The sequence below is a fragment of the Triticum aestivum genome, chromosome 2D, assembly GCF_018294505.1.
Source record: "Triticum aestivum cultivar Chinese Spring chromosome 2D, IWGSC CS RefSeq v2.1, whole genome shotgun sequence".
In the NCBI taxonomy this organism is placed as follows: Eukaryota; Viridiplantae; Streptophyta; class Magnoliopsida; order Poales; family Poaceae; genus Triticum; species Triticum aestivum.
In genome coordinates this window covers 472,395,576-472,409,310 of record NC_057799.1, presented here as the reverse complement: position 1 = coordinate 472,409,310, position 13,735 = coordinate 472,395,576, and the positions used below count along the sequence as shown (strand labels likewise).

At 46.6% G+C, this 13,735-nt stretch overlaps 1 protein-coding gene across 1 annotated transcript; it reads left to right on the top strand.

Annotated features, from left to right (window-relative positions):
• Nucleotides 1-3,531: 3,531 nt before the first annotated feature.
• Nucleotides 3,532-6,525, top strand: LOC123053886 (peroxygenase). Its single transcript, XM_044477482.1, has 6 exons — nt 3,532-3,818; nt 3,906-4,058; nt 4,147-4,232; nt 5,736-5,830; nt 5,931-6,056; nt 6,177-6,525. Exons 1-6 carry the CDS (start codon nt 3,704-3,706, stop codon nt 6,328-6,330), a joined length of 729 nt encoding a protein of 242 aa, XP_044333417.1. The 5' UTR covers nt 3,532-3,703; the 3' UTR covers nt 6,331-6,525.
• The last annotated feature ends 7,210 nt before the right edge of the window (nt 6,526-13,735 follow it).

Below are 13,735 nucleotides of genomic sequence, written 5' to 3'. Positions count from 1 at the left end.
TCCGGCGCGTGGCGGCACTCCGCCTCCTTCTCCGCCCGCGCCGGCGTGCCAGAGCAGCCAGCCTCCTCCTTCTCCGCCTCGTCAGCAAGGGCGGAAGAGACCCGCCGCCGCTCCGGCTGCTCCGGCGCGTCGTAGTCCTTCTCCTCCGCCTCGTAAGCAAGGAAAGAAGACAGCCGCAGCCGCTCCGTCTGCTCTGCCGGCGTCTAGCAGTACAGCTGCCAGAGGCGGGAGGCAATACAGATTCGGTCCTTCTCTGAAGACTCCAGAGAAGTTACCATACGAGAGGACCGAGGAGGAGAACGCGAAGATCGTGCGAGCCGAAGTGAAGAACTTCTTTGAAGGGGTGAAAGCAAAGAAACATCCACCTCCGGAGGAGAAGGTAGATCCGGTGAAAGCGAAGCGCACTCTGGATGCCCTGACAAAACCACCAAAGTCTCCGCCGAAAGGCAACTATGAGCGCATTATTGCAAAGACATTTGTCGAAGCGGAGCGGTCGGGAAGTACTGTCAGTGATCAAAGGTTAAAAGAACGACGAGCTGGGAAAAAAATTGCCCAGCTCGGCGAACAAGCGAACCAATCGTGCCCCCCGCTCAAGGTGTCTAAAGACATCGTCGCTAATGATCCGAGGATGGTGGCCGGTTATAGCAATCTTGGAGATTACCTGCCCGACGATGTACATTATGAAATCATGGAGGTGGACGAACACAAATACCATTACGGGAAGCCTCTCGTCAAAGATGAAAGATCTCTAACAACGATGATGCGAAGATTACATGATTGGTACATGAAAACCTGCAGAGAGTCTGATGGGATGAATACTTTGACGCTGAGAGTTAAACCGGAGCATGACCTCGTTGGAATTGAACTGCTGAATGTTCCATTTGAGGAGTTCTTCCAGTTTTTCAATCAAAAGGCCCTCGATAAATCAACGATCACTTGCTACTGTCTGTAAGTAGTACTACTTCTGTCATTAAGTCTCTCTATATAGGTCAGCTCTTTCATTGCATGTATTTATAATTATCCTCACTATATTATGCAGATTGAAGATCGCCGAATTGAAGAAAAGACAAATCGGTGATATTGGGTTCATTAACACAAATCTCATAGATGCATATACGGTTGAAAAACATGCCAAAGAAGCCGAGGCCAACTTGCTACGATCGTTGGTATTAAATCAAAACAAAGATATAATACTCTTTCCTTACAACTTCAAGTGAGTGTTACTGTCTTGTGCATATTCGGTTTCCCTTATTAGTCCAGGTTATGGTAATGTAATTGATGACTTATGCATGCATGCGCAGCTTCCACTATATTCTCCTAGAGATTAAGCTTGAGCAGGGAGTAGTAACCGTCTTAGACTCGAGACGAAAAGATCCCCAGGACTATGCGGACATGACTCAAATGCTCGAGAAGTAAGTTAAATCGATCATTATCCACCATATCAGCAACTTTGTTCATTTCCTGATATCAAGTAATTGTTTTCTTTGTCTGGCAGGGTTTGGAGAAAATTCACCACAAAAGCTCCGGGACTGCCGAAGAAGCTGCAATTTAGACACCCGAAAGTAAGTACTATAGTAGCATGTTCCGCACATCTCCTAGTGATTCAAGCGCTAGTTTCATCAATACCATTTAGCATGCTTGCTTATCAGTTAGATTGACCTCTATTTCTTGTAAAGTGGTTGTGGCAGGAACAAGGGAATGATTTCTGTGGATACTACGTTTGCGAGTCTATCCGCCACACGACCTGTGAGCGGGGCTACTCTGACGAACAATATGAAGTGCGTAAGCAATAATATTCACAATTTTATTTTATTACCATCATTTGTGTCGAGTTTCATTTATTCATATATATATATATGTATTGACCCCCTTCTTCAAATTAGATGTTTCGGATGCGGGATGAACTCCTAGCAGAAGATCGTATGCGAGCAATTCAAGAGGAATTGGCGGCATTCTTCCTTGACCACGTGATCGCTGAAAACGGAGAATACTATGTGGACCCTGTGTTCTTACAATTTAATTAGGAGATTATATTGTAAGAGATAATTATTGTATATATGTAGCCGGTAGTGTCAGATAGATATACGAGAACTTGTTGTTCGACCAATCTCTCGGAGAAGGAGAGGTGGTCGATATCACTTCTCTCTGTATGCATATGTTCATGACGATCTTCTGTTTCCTTCATTTGCTTACTAGCTAGCGTGTCTAGTCCTCTCCATACGTATATAGTACGTAGCGTCGACCAAGCACGGAGATAAGAGAGGACACTTCTCTCTATTAATTAGCTAGCTAACACAATATATGAAACACCTAAATTAACCCCCCAAAACCCCCCAACCCCCCCCCCTTTCAAAAAAAACAAAACCCCAGCCCCTGAAATGCTGACGCGTGGATGCCTATTGGTCCCGGTTGGTGACACCAACCGGGACAAAAGGCCCTGCCTATTGGTCCCGGTTGGTGGCACCAACCGGGACAAAAGGCCCCCCTGCCTGGGCTGGCAGCAGCGGCCACGTGGAGGACCTTCTGTCCCGGTTCGTGTAAGAACCGGGACTAAAGGGTTAGGGCTTTAGTAACGACCCTTTAGTTCCGGTTCGAAAACCGAGACAAAAGGCCTTTACAAATCGGGGTAAAAGCCCCTTTTCCGTGATGGCCCAAGAAAATCTCTCGTATTGTTTTAGTTAGCAATAACTAACTTGGATTGGTTAACAAAATTTCCAGATTTTGTGGTGCTACGGACGGTCAAACAGACAGCCTGATGTATTGGGTGTCTTTTGAGCTGTCTATAACGTGACGTGACAGATGGCATCAGTCTGAACTAATATGCATGCCCTGACAACCAACCTATTATATGTGTTTTTTAAATGAAGACCTCAAATGAGATGGCATCTGTCTATAGTTAGCAACGAGCAGCTTTGTTAATTAACCATGATCTTAACTTTGATTAAAAAAAAACATGATCTTAACTTTGATATAAAAAAAACATGATCTTAACTTTGATATAAAAAAAAACATGATCTTAACTTAGCCATATGGAACCGGAGTCCCACGTGATAGGAGTATATGAAAAACCTGATGTGCTTCAGCACTCCAGGTGAATAATGATTTGAGCCATTGAACTCCTGTGGATTGTACGGCTGAAGAGACGACCGTTTTTCTTTTCAATTTTCACCTGGCCGACACGTACCGTGGCCCTTTTTGTATTGGCTAGCTGACAAACCGACCATCTTTGTGGTTTTATCATCATCTACGTAGATAGATAGATAATCAACAAAGAACCAGAAAAACGTTCCGATTTTTTATAGAAAAAATCACAATGCGCGCGCACGCGGCGAAAACCAGAGGCGCTTAACGTTCCTATCAAGCAGATTATCCTCAAAATATAGGTGGCGCAGCACAGCGCGGCGGAGATGGGAGCGTACGGTTTAATGGACAATGGGCGTGACGACATGGACGGACAAGCGGATCCAGAGAGCGACCTCACCGCACAAGCCGCCACAGAGAAGTTTCTCGGCGCCAAATCACGACGTGACACCTCACTGCTCACTTCGTCGCTCTCGCGCGCTGCACACAGCACAGCACACGCCCCGTGGGTGCTTCCTTCCTCGCGTGATTAAGAAGAGCAGGTCGCACGGTAGAATTTGTCACCGCCGGTCGTAGATTATTGCTTTCGATTCCGGTGCACACACAGAGAGAAGCGCGGGTTATGGCGGAGGAAGATAAGGCGCCCAGCGACGCAATGTCGACGGTGGCGGAGGAGGCGCCGGTGACGGCCGAGCGGCCGGTCCGGGCAGACCTGGAGCCGCGCCTTCCCAAGCCATGTGAGTACCTGCCCCGTTCCTTCGCTTAATTCTTACGTGCTTTCGTCCACACAGGGGGCGTTGGTTTCATCAGCCAAGCTTATGCAGACTTGGCTCGAGCTCTGGCCGTGCCCGATGTGTACAATCCTGAAGGGGCCGTGGAGGGGCACGAGCACGGGCAGAAGAGCGTGCTGCAGCAGCATGTGGCCTTCTTCGACCTGGACGGCGACGGCATCGTCTATCCCTGGGAGACTTACGGAGGTAACGCATGCGTACCATCACCATGTACGGTTTATCCGTTGATGGTTTTATTGGTGGTCATATAACATATATGTTGCATGAATTCTAGGAATGCGGTCACTGGGCTTCAACGTGATCTTGTGTTTTATAGCGGCAATTGCCATAAATATTGGTCTAAGCTTCCCAACTCTACCTGTAAGTACAAAAAGAGCTGCAACTTGATAAAAATATTAGTCTATGCTCGACATTTTTGTTCTTTAAAAGTTTCACCAAAGCTAGCACTTGTTCATCTTCCGTTTTCAATTTTTTTTTAGAAAAGGATGATGTAACCCCGGCCTCTGCATCTGAATGATGCGCAGCCATATTATTAATTATTCACAAAGACCATACAAGATGATATATCAATAAGCCAGAAACCACCATCTTGGCAACGTTGTTGCTACTCCTAACCCCTTGATGAAGGCGTGCCGAATGTCCGGGCCTAATACCAAACAGACATCGTATCAAAGCCTAACATCTAAAGCCAGGTGTCACATCCAAGCCACTACCTGGATTGAGTCCCACACCGGTCTGGCACACTCCCAGTGAGCACCGCACGCTGCAAGGGCCGTCACCTTCATCTTCTCTCGGTCCATCCTCAGAGCAGAACTGATGCACCGACCTTGTCAGGCCTCTCTGCCATCAACGCCACCATTACGCCAGACAGCTTCCTCCTTCTGTGCGAGTCCATCTCCAATACGCGCCCATCGCCGAACCTCCGCGGCGCCATGCCGCCGGGATCCGCCGTCGGCCTTGCGGTAGATGTAACACCGCTCCTCCAGTAGTCCCCTCCAACCAGCACTTGCTCCAAAACGATGCCCCCAGGAGGAAGAACAACACCAAAGGCGCCATCATCGTCCGATCCGGGAGGCCCAGATCTAGGGTTTCCCCCGGAGCATTCCGAGCATGATGACGGAGACTGCAACAACGATGCCTTAACAAAGAAACGACATCGGAGACACCGCCATCGTCCGCCATGACCGAAGTCGGCGCGATTTTCATCGGCAGTCGTGCCACCAGACCATGCACCTCCGGCTTCGCTCGTCCCTTGAACCTGAGCAAACTCCAGAAACGATGCCCTTAAGAGGGACTACGACGCTAAAGCACCGCCATCGCTCGATCGCAATGAGATCTAGGGTTTCCTCCGGAGTTGCCCGCGGTGTCAAGGACCCAGACAAGGGCGTCTCCGCCCAGTTGCCGACGTGCCGCACCCGCCATCGCGCCGTCCGCATCCCGGTGACCATGGCCGGTAGCCAGCCACCGGGCCTCACGAACACGCCCAACCACCGACGGAGCCGCGCCGCCGCACCCTATTCTGCCGCTGCACGTACGTACCAGGAGCACCGGACCGACGGCATCCGCCCGCAACCACCGCCATCCCCTCCACCTCAGAGCTCGGCGACGCGCGCCGGGGCAGCGCCGCGCTGTCGGCGACCACCAGATCCCCCAGTTCGAGGGGTGACGATGCGCTAAGAGCCGCGACCCGCCGCCGCCAGATCCGAGCGGGCTTTGCCCGGGGATGCGTTAGGCGGCGGCGGATGGGTGAACGCCAGGAGGAGGCCTTGCGCCGGGGGGTGAGATGACCCGCCCGAGTCGCGTGTTATTGCATCCTGTCCTGTAATAATGGGGGAATTCGATTTTCATGATGGGTATATACAGAGCTGGATACCATCTCCCTTGTTCCCCATACACATCAAGAACATCCACAAGGATAAGCATGGCAGCGACTCCTCGACCTACGACACGGAGGGAAGGTAACTAAAATCCACACTCCAAACTTGCTTACTACTACTATTTACACCATCTTTCAGTTCTAAAGGAGGTACGTTAACTACAACTGTGAGGCAAATATAGGTTTATGCCGGTAAATTTCGGGAGCATCTTCAGCAAGTACGCCCGCACGGCGCCGGACAAGCTCAGCTTCGGCGACATCTGGAGGATGACCGAAGGCAACCGGCTGCAGTATGACTTCTTTGGATGGTGAGCACTTAGGAACTGTCATTTCTGCTTCATCATCGATTTTTTTTAAAAGGAGGCAAAAGATTCCTATACTGAAGACGTTGCTTCACTCATGTTTGGCCTGAACTGATGAGTGTTCAGGTTGGTGAGCAAGGGAGAGTGGATACTGCTGTACGTGCTGGCCAAGGACGAGGAGGGCTTCGTCTCCAGAGAAGCTGTTCGCCGCTGCTTCGATGGTAGCTTGTTCGAGTTCATCGCCCAGCAAAGGAGGGAAGCCCACGAGAAGCAGCACTAGAGTCACAGGACCGAGTAGAGTGCAACGCTGTCGTCTCGGAGCGTCCTCGATCGTGAGTGGACCAGATTGATTACCTCATCATGTATTCCTAGGAAATAAGAGACGAACGAATACCAAGTTCAGAGGGCTGAGAAGTTATACACTTTTATATAAAAATAAGTTGTACACGTATCAATTATAAACTCGAGGACACAAGTATTTTGGTGTGCTCTTTGCTCCTTTACTTCGAACGGCAATGAGGGCATGTACTATGATGGCATCACCAAGGTGCCGCCCCATGCATTCCACATCCATTTTTTATTTGAAGCAGCTATCCAAACCAACAATCGCTCAATGGTGGCAGTGGTCCCTTTTCTAGTCTGTTATCACCGGCTCTTTCCCTTTTCTTTCATCCCAGGAAAAAAGCACACGATCATGGAGAGCAGCACTTGGCTCAGCCATCACTATTTCAACGCTTTTGTCAGTGAGGAATCGGGGTGAAAATGAACAAAACTGGCCCTTTTTCGAAACTTCAACATGAAATGGCCCTAGTCTAAAAATATTTCATAAAATGACCGTTTTGCATGACGCCCGGGGCTGGGCGCGCCATGCTAGGGCTGGGACGCCATACTAGATAGCATGATGCCCCGTATTTGCTAGCATGGCGTCCCAGCCCCGAGCGTCATGCAAAAGATGGCCATTTTGTAAAATATTTTCAAATCGGGTTCATTTTGCGTTGAAGTTTCAAAAAAGAGTCAGTTTTGTCCATTTTCACGGAACTGGGCTCCTCTGCAAGAGCCCGTCCGCCTCTGCAAGTAGCACCTTTTACTTGAGCTGGACCAATTGCGTCGATGTGACAGCTGGGGCAGCCGTCCAACATGTGGCGTTGGCCATGCCCTCATAGGCGACATTGCATTCGTCATGCTCTGGCAAGAGCAAAAGTGTGGAGAAAGATGTGGAGCAAAAGCCCGGGCGCCAAGATTTTATTCGTGCAGAGGTAAATAGGCTCCAAGAGGTCGAAAGTGTTCTTCGAGCTCACATGCACCCTTACGGTAAGATCCGAATAAATATTTAAAAATTAAAAAAAATCTGTTTTGCCAACAAACGCTGTTGTGTTTTTCACATGCCTGTGAATTTTCATGACAAACTAACATTCATGCAGGTCTCGGCAAAAAAAGAAAAACCGATGCGACAAAATGCTTCCAAAAACGGGTTTTGGAGCATGATTTTTTTTTTTGCTGTGATCTCCAAGAATGTCATCCCATCAAGAAAATTGGCACGCATGTGAAAAACACATCAATGTTTATTGACAAAAAAAATTCAGATTTATTTGAATTTTTTAGTATTTTGTTTGGATTTAATAGTAGCAAAGGGTGCATGTGAGCTTCGCGAGGTGATCCATCCTGAGTAACTCGCCAATCCTGTTGTCGTCCCAAAGGTCAACAAAAAGTTAAGAATGTGTCTAGACTTCACCGACCTCAACAAGGTGTGTCCAAAGGATCCTTTCACCTGCCTCGCATCAACCAAATCGTAGACTCCACGAACAGGGTGTGACCTTTTCTGCTTTCTGGATGCGTGCTCTGGTTACCAGCAAACACGCATGGCTAATGAAGATGAGGACAAGGCAACCTTTATCATCCGCGTGGGAACTTTTTGCTATACATGTGATGGCTCGATATTTTACCACTTTTATAAAAGGGGTTTGACGTGGTTTCCACTAAGTTTTTCATATTTCTCGCGTCTTTCTAACGCTAGTTCTTCGAGAAAGAAGAAAACTTGTTTTTTCTCATGAAATGCAGGAATATATATTTTTGGAAGGAAACCAATCAATATCCCATCAAATGAAGTCAAATGGAGCTACTTACCTTCTAGAAAAAATTGCATCTGTGTTCAGACACGAGCACTTAAATGGTTAGATTCTTTGTAGTAGAACCAACCAACTTGAGTTCAAGTGCTAGATTTGATTTGTCGGCTTGGTCTGTCAGAGATTCTCATTGGAGTAATGGTAGACTCACAGGCAGTTTCCGGGGTGGTTAGAGGGGATAGGCTGGAATTTAATTGAGTGGGCCAACCCGTGAAATTAAGAGGGGGGGGGGGTCTGTAGAGTACGTTCTTTCGTTCCCGTGCGTGTAGTATTATTGTGCTCATTGGGGGTGGGTGCGTGGATGAGTTCGTGAGGTGAGTATACACGAGCATATGTAAGCGTTCCGATAGGCACGGTTGTGCCTCTCGCGGAAGCAAAAGAAAGAAAATGCATTTTTTCCCGTTTCCGAGAGGCACGGCCGTGCCTCTAGCGGAAGCGCGTTTTTTTCATAATTTTTCTTTTCGATTTTTTGGCAAAAAGCTAAGAAAAGCACAAAAAACCATCTACAAAGCCGAAAACGCATACGAAAAAACCCCGGAGGGAGCGTGATAGGCGCGCTCTCAGCCCACCCCATATGACCCTTGGGAGGCTCCCGAACGAGCGCTCCTCGATTAGTTGTTCCCTACCCCCCTCGCTCACGTCATTCCTAACAGACAGGCCCATTCCTCGTGTTCGTTTTCTCATAAGCCCTTCCCAACCGGTTTTTTATGTGTTTAGGTTTTCTGGTTTTCTTGTTGTTGCCCTTTTTTGCTTTCTTTTTCATTTTCCTTTTTTGATTTTTTTTCAAATGTACGAAAATTTTCAAGTTTGTGATTTTCAAATTTCAATTATTTTCCAAATTTTCCAAATGTGATTTTTTAATGTATGAACTTTTTCATTTCCGCCAATGCTAATATGCCATCAGTGGCGAGCGGCCACCCGCCAGTGGTGGCCCATCTGCAGTTGCGAGCAATCACCGCCACCCGCCACAGAAAGTTTGTGCAGCAACGACATGCACTTTCCGCCGCTCGCCACAATATTTGCTACCCGCCACTATTATGAATTAATGCCGAATTGATGCTATTGCAGCATATTGCACCTGGATCACATCATCAAATTGCATGGGGATACATAAATTCTAGTTTTAACATTGATCCACACACAGACACCACATTACAATGATGTCTTATTAATAAAAAGTACTAAGTTATAAAGAAAATATAACAAGTACATTATAATAATGAACATATATATTTCACTCATCATACATAATTAATGGTTTCACAAGTTGTTTAGGAGTGAAAAGAGTGTCGGGCGATGTTCAAAACATAGTGCATTAGCGCACATACTTCATGAATTACTAGTGGATGGAACGAACGGGGATCAATGGGCCGCTTGCTCTGGAATGGGAGATTTAGCCTCTCGAAAAGACCAATGAAGCACCTCACCCGACGTGGGTATGGTGGTTGGACTCAGACCCGGCCAGATCCTCAGCCTCTCATCCGGGGTCGCATCCGTCAGGATGCACACCGCGAGATCATTGAACTGCCTCTCTGCTATCTTCTCCATTGCTGGGAGAGAACACTGGGCCATTGGAACACTTCTGACCCAAGCTAACGCCGCTTCCCTGGTGCTCTGCCCGATACTTGTCCCTCATCCATAGATAGTGCTTCTCCATGCCCGCCGCAAATACACCCTCCCACAATTCTTCTCGCGGACCCATCTATTATTTTTAGCACACAATAACATTCAAATATATATAGAAGAGATCACAAGGTAAATACATAAACATATGTCACACATACATAAAAAGTAAAGATCACAAGATAACAAGCATTGTGTCATGACATAATTTAATGTTTGACATTTTTCTAGAAACCATAGTATCCTTCGACATGACACAGTAACATTCAAAATGTCGAAGGATGCCATGGTCCTCATTTTGATGCTTAATTCTCAACTCTCGTTCTTCTTGTCTCTCTGCCTCGCAGTAGAACATCCCCTCATCCCTAACTACATGGCGATTGATGATATTCGTGAGCATCCTCTGAAGGCGCTCATGCTTTGTCCAAAAGTGAGCTAGCTTAACTACCTTCTCATTCTCTTCGGACCATTTCTGCAACATTGAATCACTTCTCATAAGTGGTCCTATGCACACATAGTCATCCATGAGGACCATGGCATAGTAGCCAGACATGTGCATAGTTTTGTCTTTCGGTTGTTGCCGGCAACAGAAGCTAGTGTGAAATTCGAACTGTGGAAATGGGAAGTTCTTATGGTCGTACTTATGACACATCAAAAGAGCAGCATTCTGAACTATTTTCAGAGCTTTCCATGGCTTCTTTGGGTCTCTCCTGGAATCAAAGAAATAACCTCGGCCATCCCGGGGCATTAGTGCGATGACGATCCAGTGTTCTTTGCTGCGCAAAACAACTCAACAATGTAACATGAATGAGATTGATATCAAAGTACGCAGGTGTATATGTGCAAGCATAAAGGAATGAACTTATGTTTCGAAGTAAGGCACGATATGAAGGAAATATGCCCTAGAGGAAATAATAAAGTTATTATTTATTTCCTTATTTCATGATAAATGTTTATTATTCATGCTAGAGTTGTATTAACCGGAAACTTAGTACATGTGTGAATACATAGACAAAAACAGAGTGTCCCTAGTATGCCTCTACTTGACTAGCTCGTTTATCAAAGATGGTTATGTTTCCTAACCGTAGACATGTGTTGTCATTTGATGAACAAGATCACATCATTAGGAGAATGTGGACAAGCCCCATTCGTTAGCTTAGCATTATGATCGTTTAGTTTATTGCTATTGCTTTCTTCATGACTTATACATTATCCTATGACTATGAGATTATGCAACTCCCGAATACCGGAGGAACACCTTGTGTGCTATCAAATGTCACAACGTAACTGGGTGATTATAAAGATGCTCTACAGGTCTCTCCGAAGGTGTTTGTTGGTTGGCATAGATCGAAATTAGGATTTGTCACTCCGTGTATCGGAGAGGTATCTCTCGGCCCTCTCGGTAATGCACATCACTATAAGCCTTGCAAGCAATGTGACTAATGAGTTAGTTACAGGATGACGTATTACGGAACGAGTAAAGAGACTTGCCGGTAACGAGATTGAACTAGGTATGGTGATACCGACGATCGAATCTCGGGCAAGTAACATACCGATGACAAAGGGAACAACGTATGTTGTTATGTGGTTTGACCGATAAAGATCTTAGTAGAATATGTAGGAGCCAATATGAGCATCTAGGTTCCGCTATTGGTTATTAACCGGAGATGTGTCTCGGTCATGTCTACATAGTTCTCGAACCCGTAGGGTCCGCACGCTTAACGTTCGATGACGATTTGTATTATGAGTTATGTGATTTGATGACCGAAGTTTGTTCGGAGTCCCGGATGAGATCACGGACATGACGAGGAGTCTCTAAATGGTCGAGAGGTAAAGATCGACATATTGGTAGGCTATATTCGGACATCGGAAAGGTTCCGAGTGATTCGGGTATTTTTCGGAGTACCGCAGAGTTACGGGAATTCGCTGGGGGAAGTAGTGGGCCTTAATGGGCCATACGGGAAAGGAGAGAAGGGCCTCAAGGGGTGGCCGCGCACCCCCCATGGGCTGGTACGAATTGGACTAGGAGGGGGCGGCTCCCCCCTCCTTCCTTCTCCTAGTTGGAATAGGAAAGGGGGGGCCGAATCCTACTTGGACTGGTACTCCAAGTAGGACTCCCCCCTTTGGCGCGCCCGCTCTAGGGCCGGCCTCCTCTTTCTCCCTCCTTTATACACGTGGGTAGGGGGCACCCCAAAGGTACACAAAGATTTGTCTTAGCCGTGTGCGGTGCCCCCCTCCACAGTTACACACCTCGGTCATATCGTCGTAGTGCTTAGGCGAAGCCCTGCGCCGGTAAGTTCATCATCACCGTCGCCACGCCGTCATGCTGACGGAACTCTCCCTTGGCCTCAACTGGATCAAGAGTACGAGGGACGTCATCGAGCTGAACGTGTGCAGAACACGGAGGTGCCGTACGTTTGGTGCTAGGATCGGTCGGATCGTGAAGACGTACGACTACATCAACCGCGTTGATATAACGCTTCCGCTTTCGGTCTACGAGGGTATGTGGACACACTCTCCCTGCTCGTTGCTATGCTTCTCCTAGATAGATCTTGCGTGATCGTAGGAATTTTTTTGAAATTACTGTGTTCCCAACAGTGGCATCTGAGCCAGGTCTATGCGTAGATGTTATATGCACGAGTAGAACACAAAGAATTGTGGGCGATAATAGTCATACTGCTTACCAGCATGTCATACTTTGATTCGGCGGTATTGTTGGATGAAGCGGCCCAGACCGACATTACATGACCGCGTTCATGAGACTGGTTCTACTGACATGCTTTGCACATAGGTGGCTAGTGGGTGTCTATTTCTCCTGCTTTAGTTGAATCGAGTGTGGCTACTCCCGGTCCTTGTTGAAGGTTAAAACAGTACACTTGACGAAAAATCGTTGTGGTTTTGATGCGTAGGTAAGAACGGTTCTTGCTATAAGCCCATAGCAGCCACGTAAAACTTGCAACAACAATGTAGAGGACGTCTAACTTATTTTCCCAGGGCATGTTGTTATGTGATATGGTTAAGACGTGATGAGATATAAATTGTTGTATAAGATGATCATGTTTTTAAAGTTATCGGCAACTGGCAGGAGCCTTATGGTTGTCTCTTTATTGCATAAGATGCAAGCGCCATATAATTGCTTTACTTTATCGCTATGGGATAGCAATAGTTGCAAAAGCAATAGTTGGCGAGACGACCATGTGACGACACGTTGATAGAGATCAAGATGATGGAGATCATGGTGTCATGCCGGTGACGATGGAGATCATGACGGTACTTTGGAGATGGAGATCAAAAGCACAAAATGATGATGGCCATATCATATCACATATTTTGATTGCATGTGATGCTTATCTTTTATGCATCTTATTTTGCTTAGTACGGCGGTAACATTATAAGATGATCCCTCACTAAATTTCAAGGTATAAGTGTTCTCCCTGAGTATGCACCGTTGCGACAGTTCTTCGTGCTGAGACACCACGTGATGATCGGGTGTGATAAGCTCTACGTTCACATACAACGGGTGCAAGCTCGTTTTGCACACGCAGAATACTCGGGTTAAACTTGACGAGCCTAGCATATGCAGATATGGCCTCGGAACACTGAGATCGAAAGATCTAGCGTGAATCATATAGTAGATATAATCAACATAGTGATGTTCACCATTGAAAACTACTCCATCTCACGTGATGATCGGACATGGTTTAGTTGATATGGATCACGTGATCATTTAGATGACTAGAGGGATGTCTATCTAAGTGGGAGTTCTTAAGTAATATGATTAATTGAACTTTAATTTATCATGAACTTAGTCCTGATAGTATTTGCATATTTATGTTGTAGATCAATAGCTCGCGATGTAACTCCCCGTTTATTTTTTGATATGTTCCTAGAGAAAAAATAAGTTGAAAGATGATAGTAGCAATGATGCGGACTTGGTCA

Excerpts from the sequence above, each read along its gene's own strand:
- LOC123053886 (XM_044477482.1), top strand. The coding sequence starts at position 3,704 with ATGGCGGAGGAAGATAAGGCGCCCAGCGACGCAATGTCGACGGTGGCG. Across the intron at positions 4,233-5,735 it reads TAAGCTTCCCAACTCTACCT|AGCTGGATACCATCTCCCTT; the intron begins GTAAGTACAAAA and ends GGGTATATACAG. Across the intron at positions 6,057-6,176 it reads CAGTATGACTTCTTTGGATG|GTTGGTGAGCAAGGGAGAGT; the intron begins GTGAGCACTTAG and ends ATGAGTGTTCAG.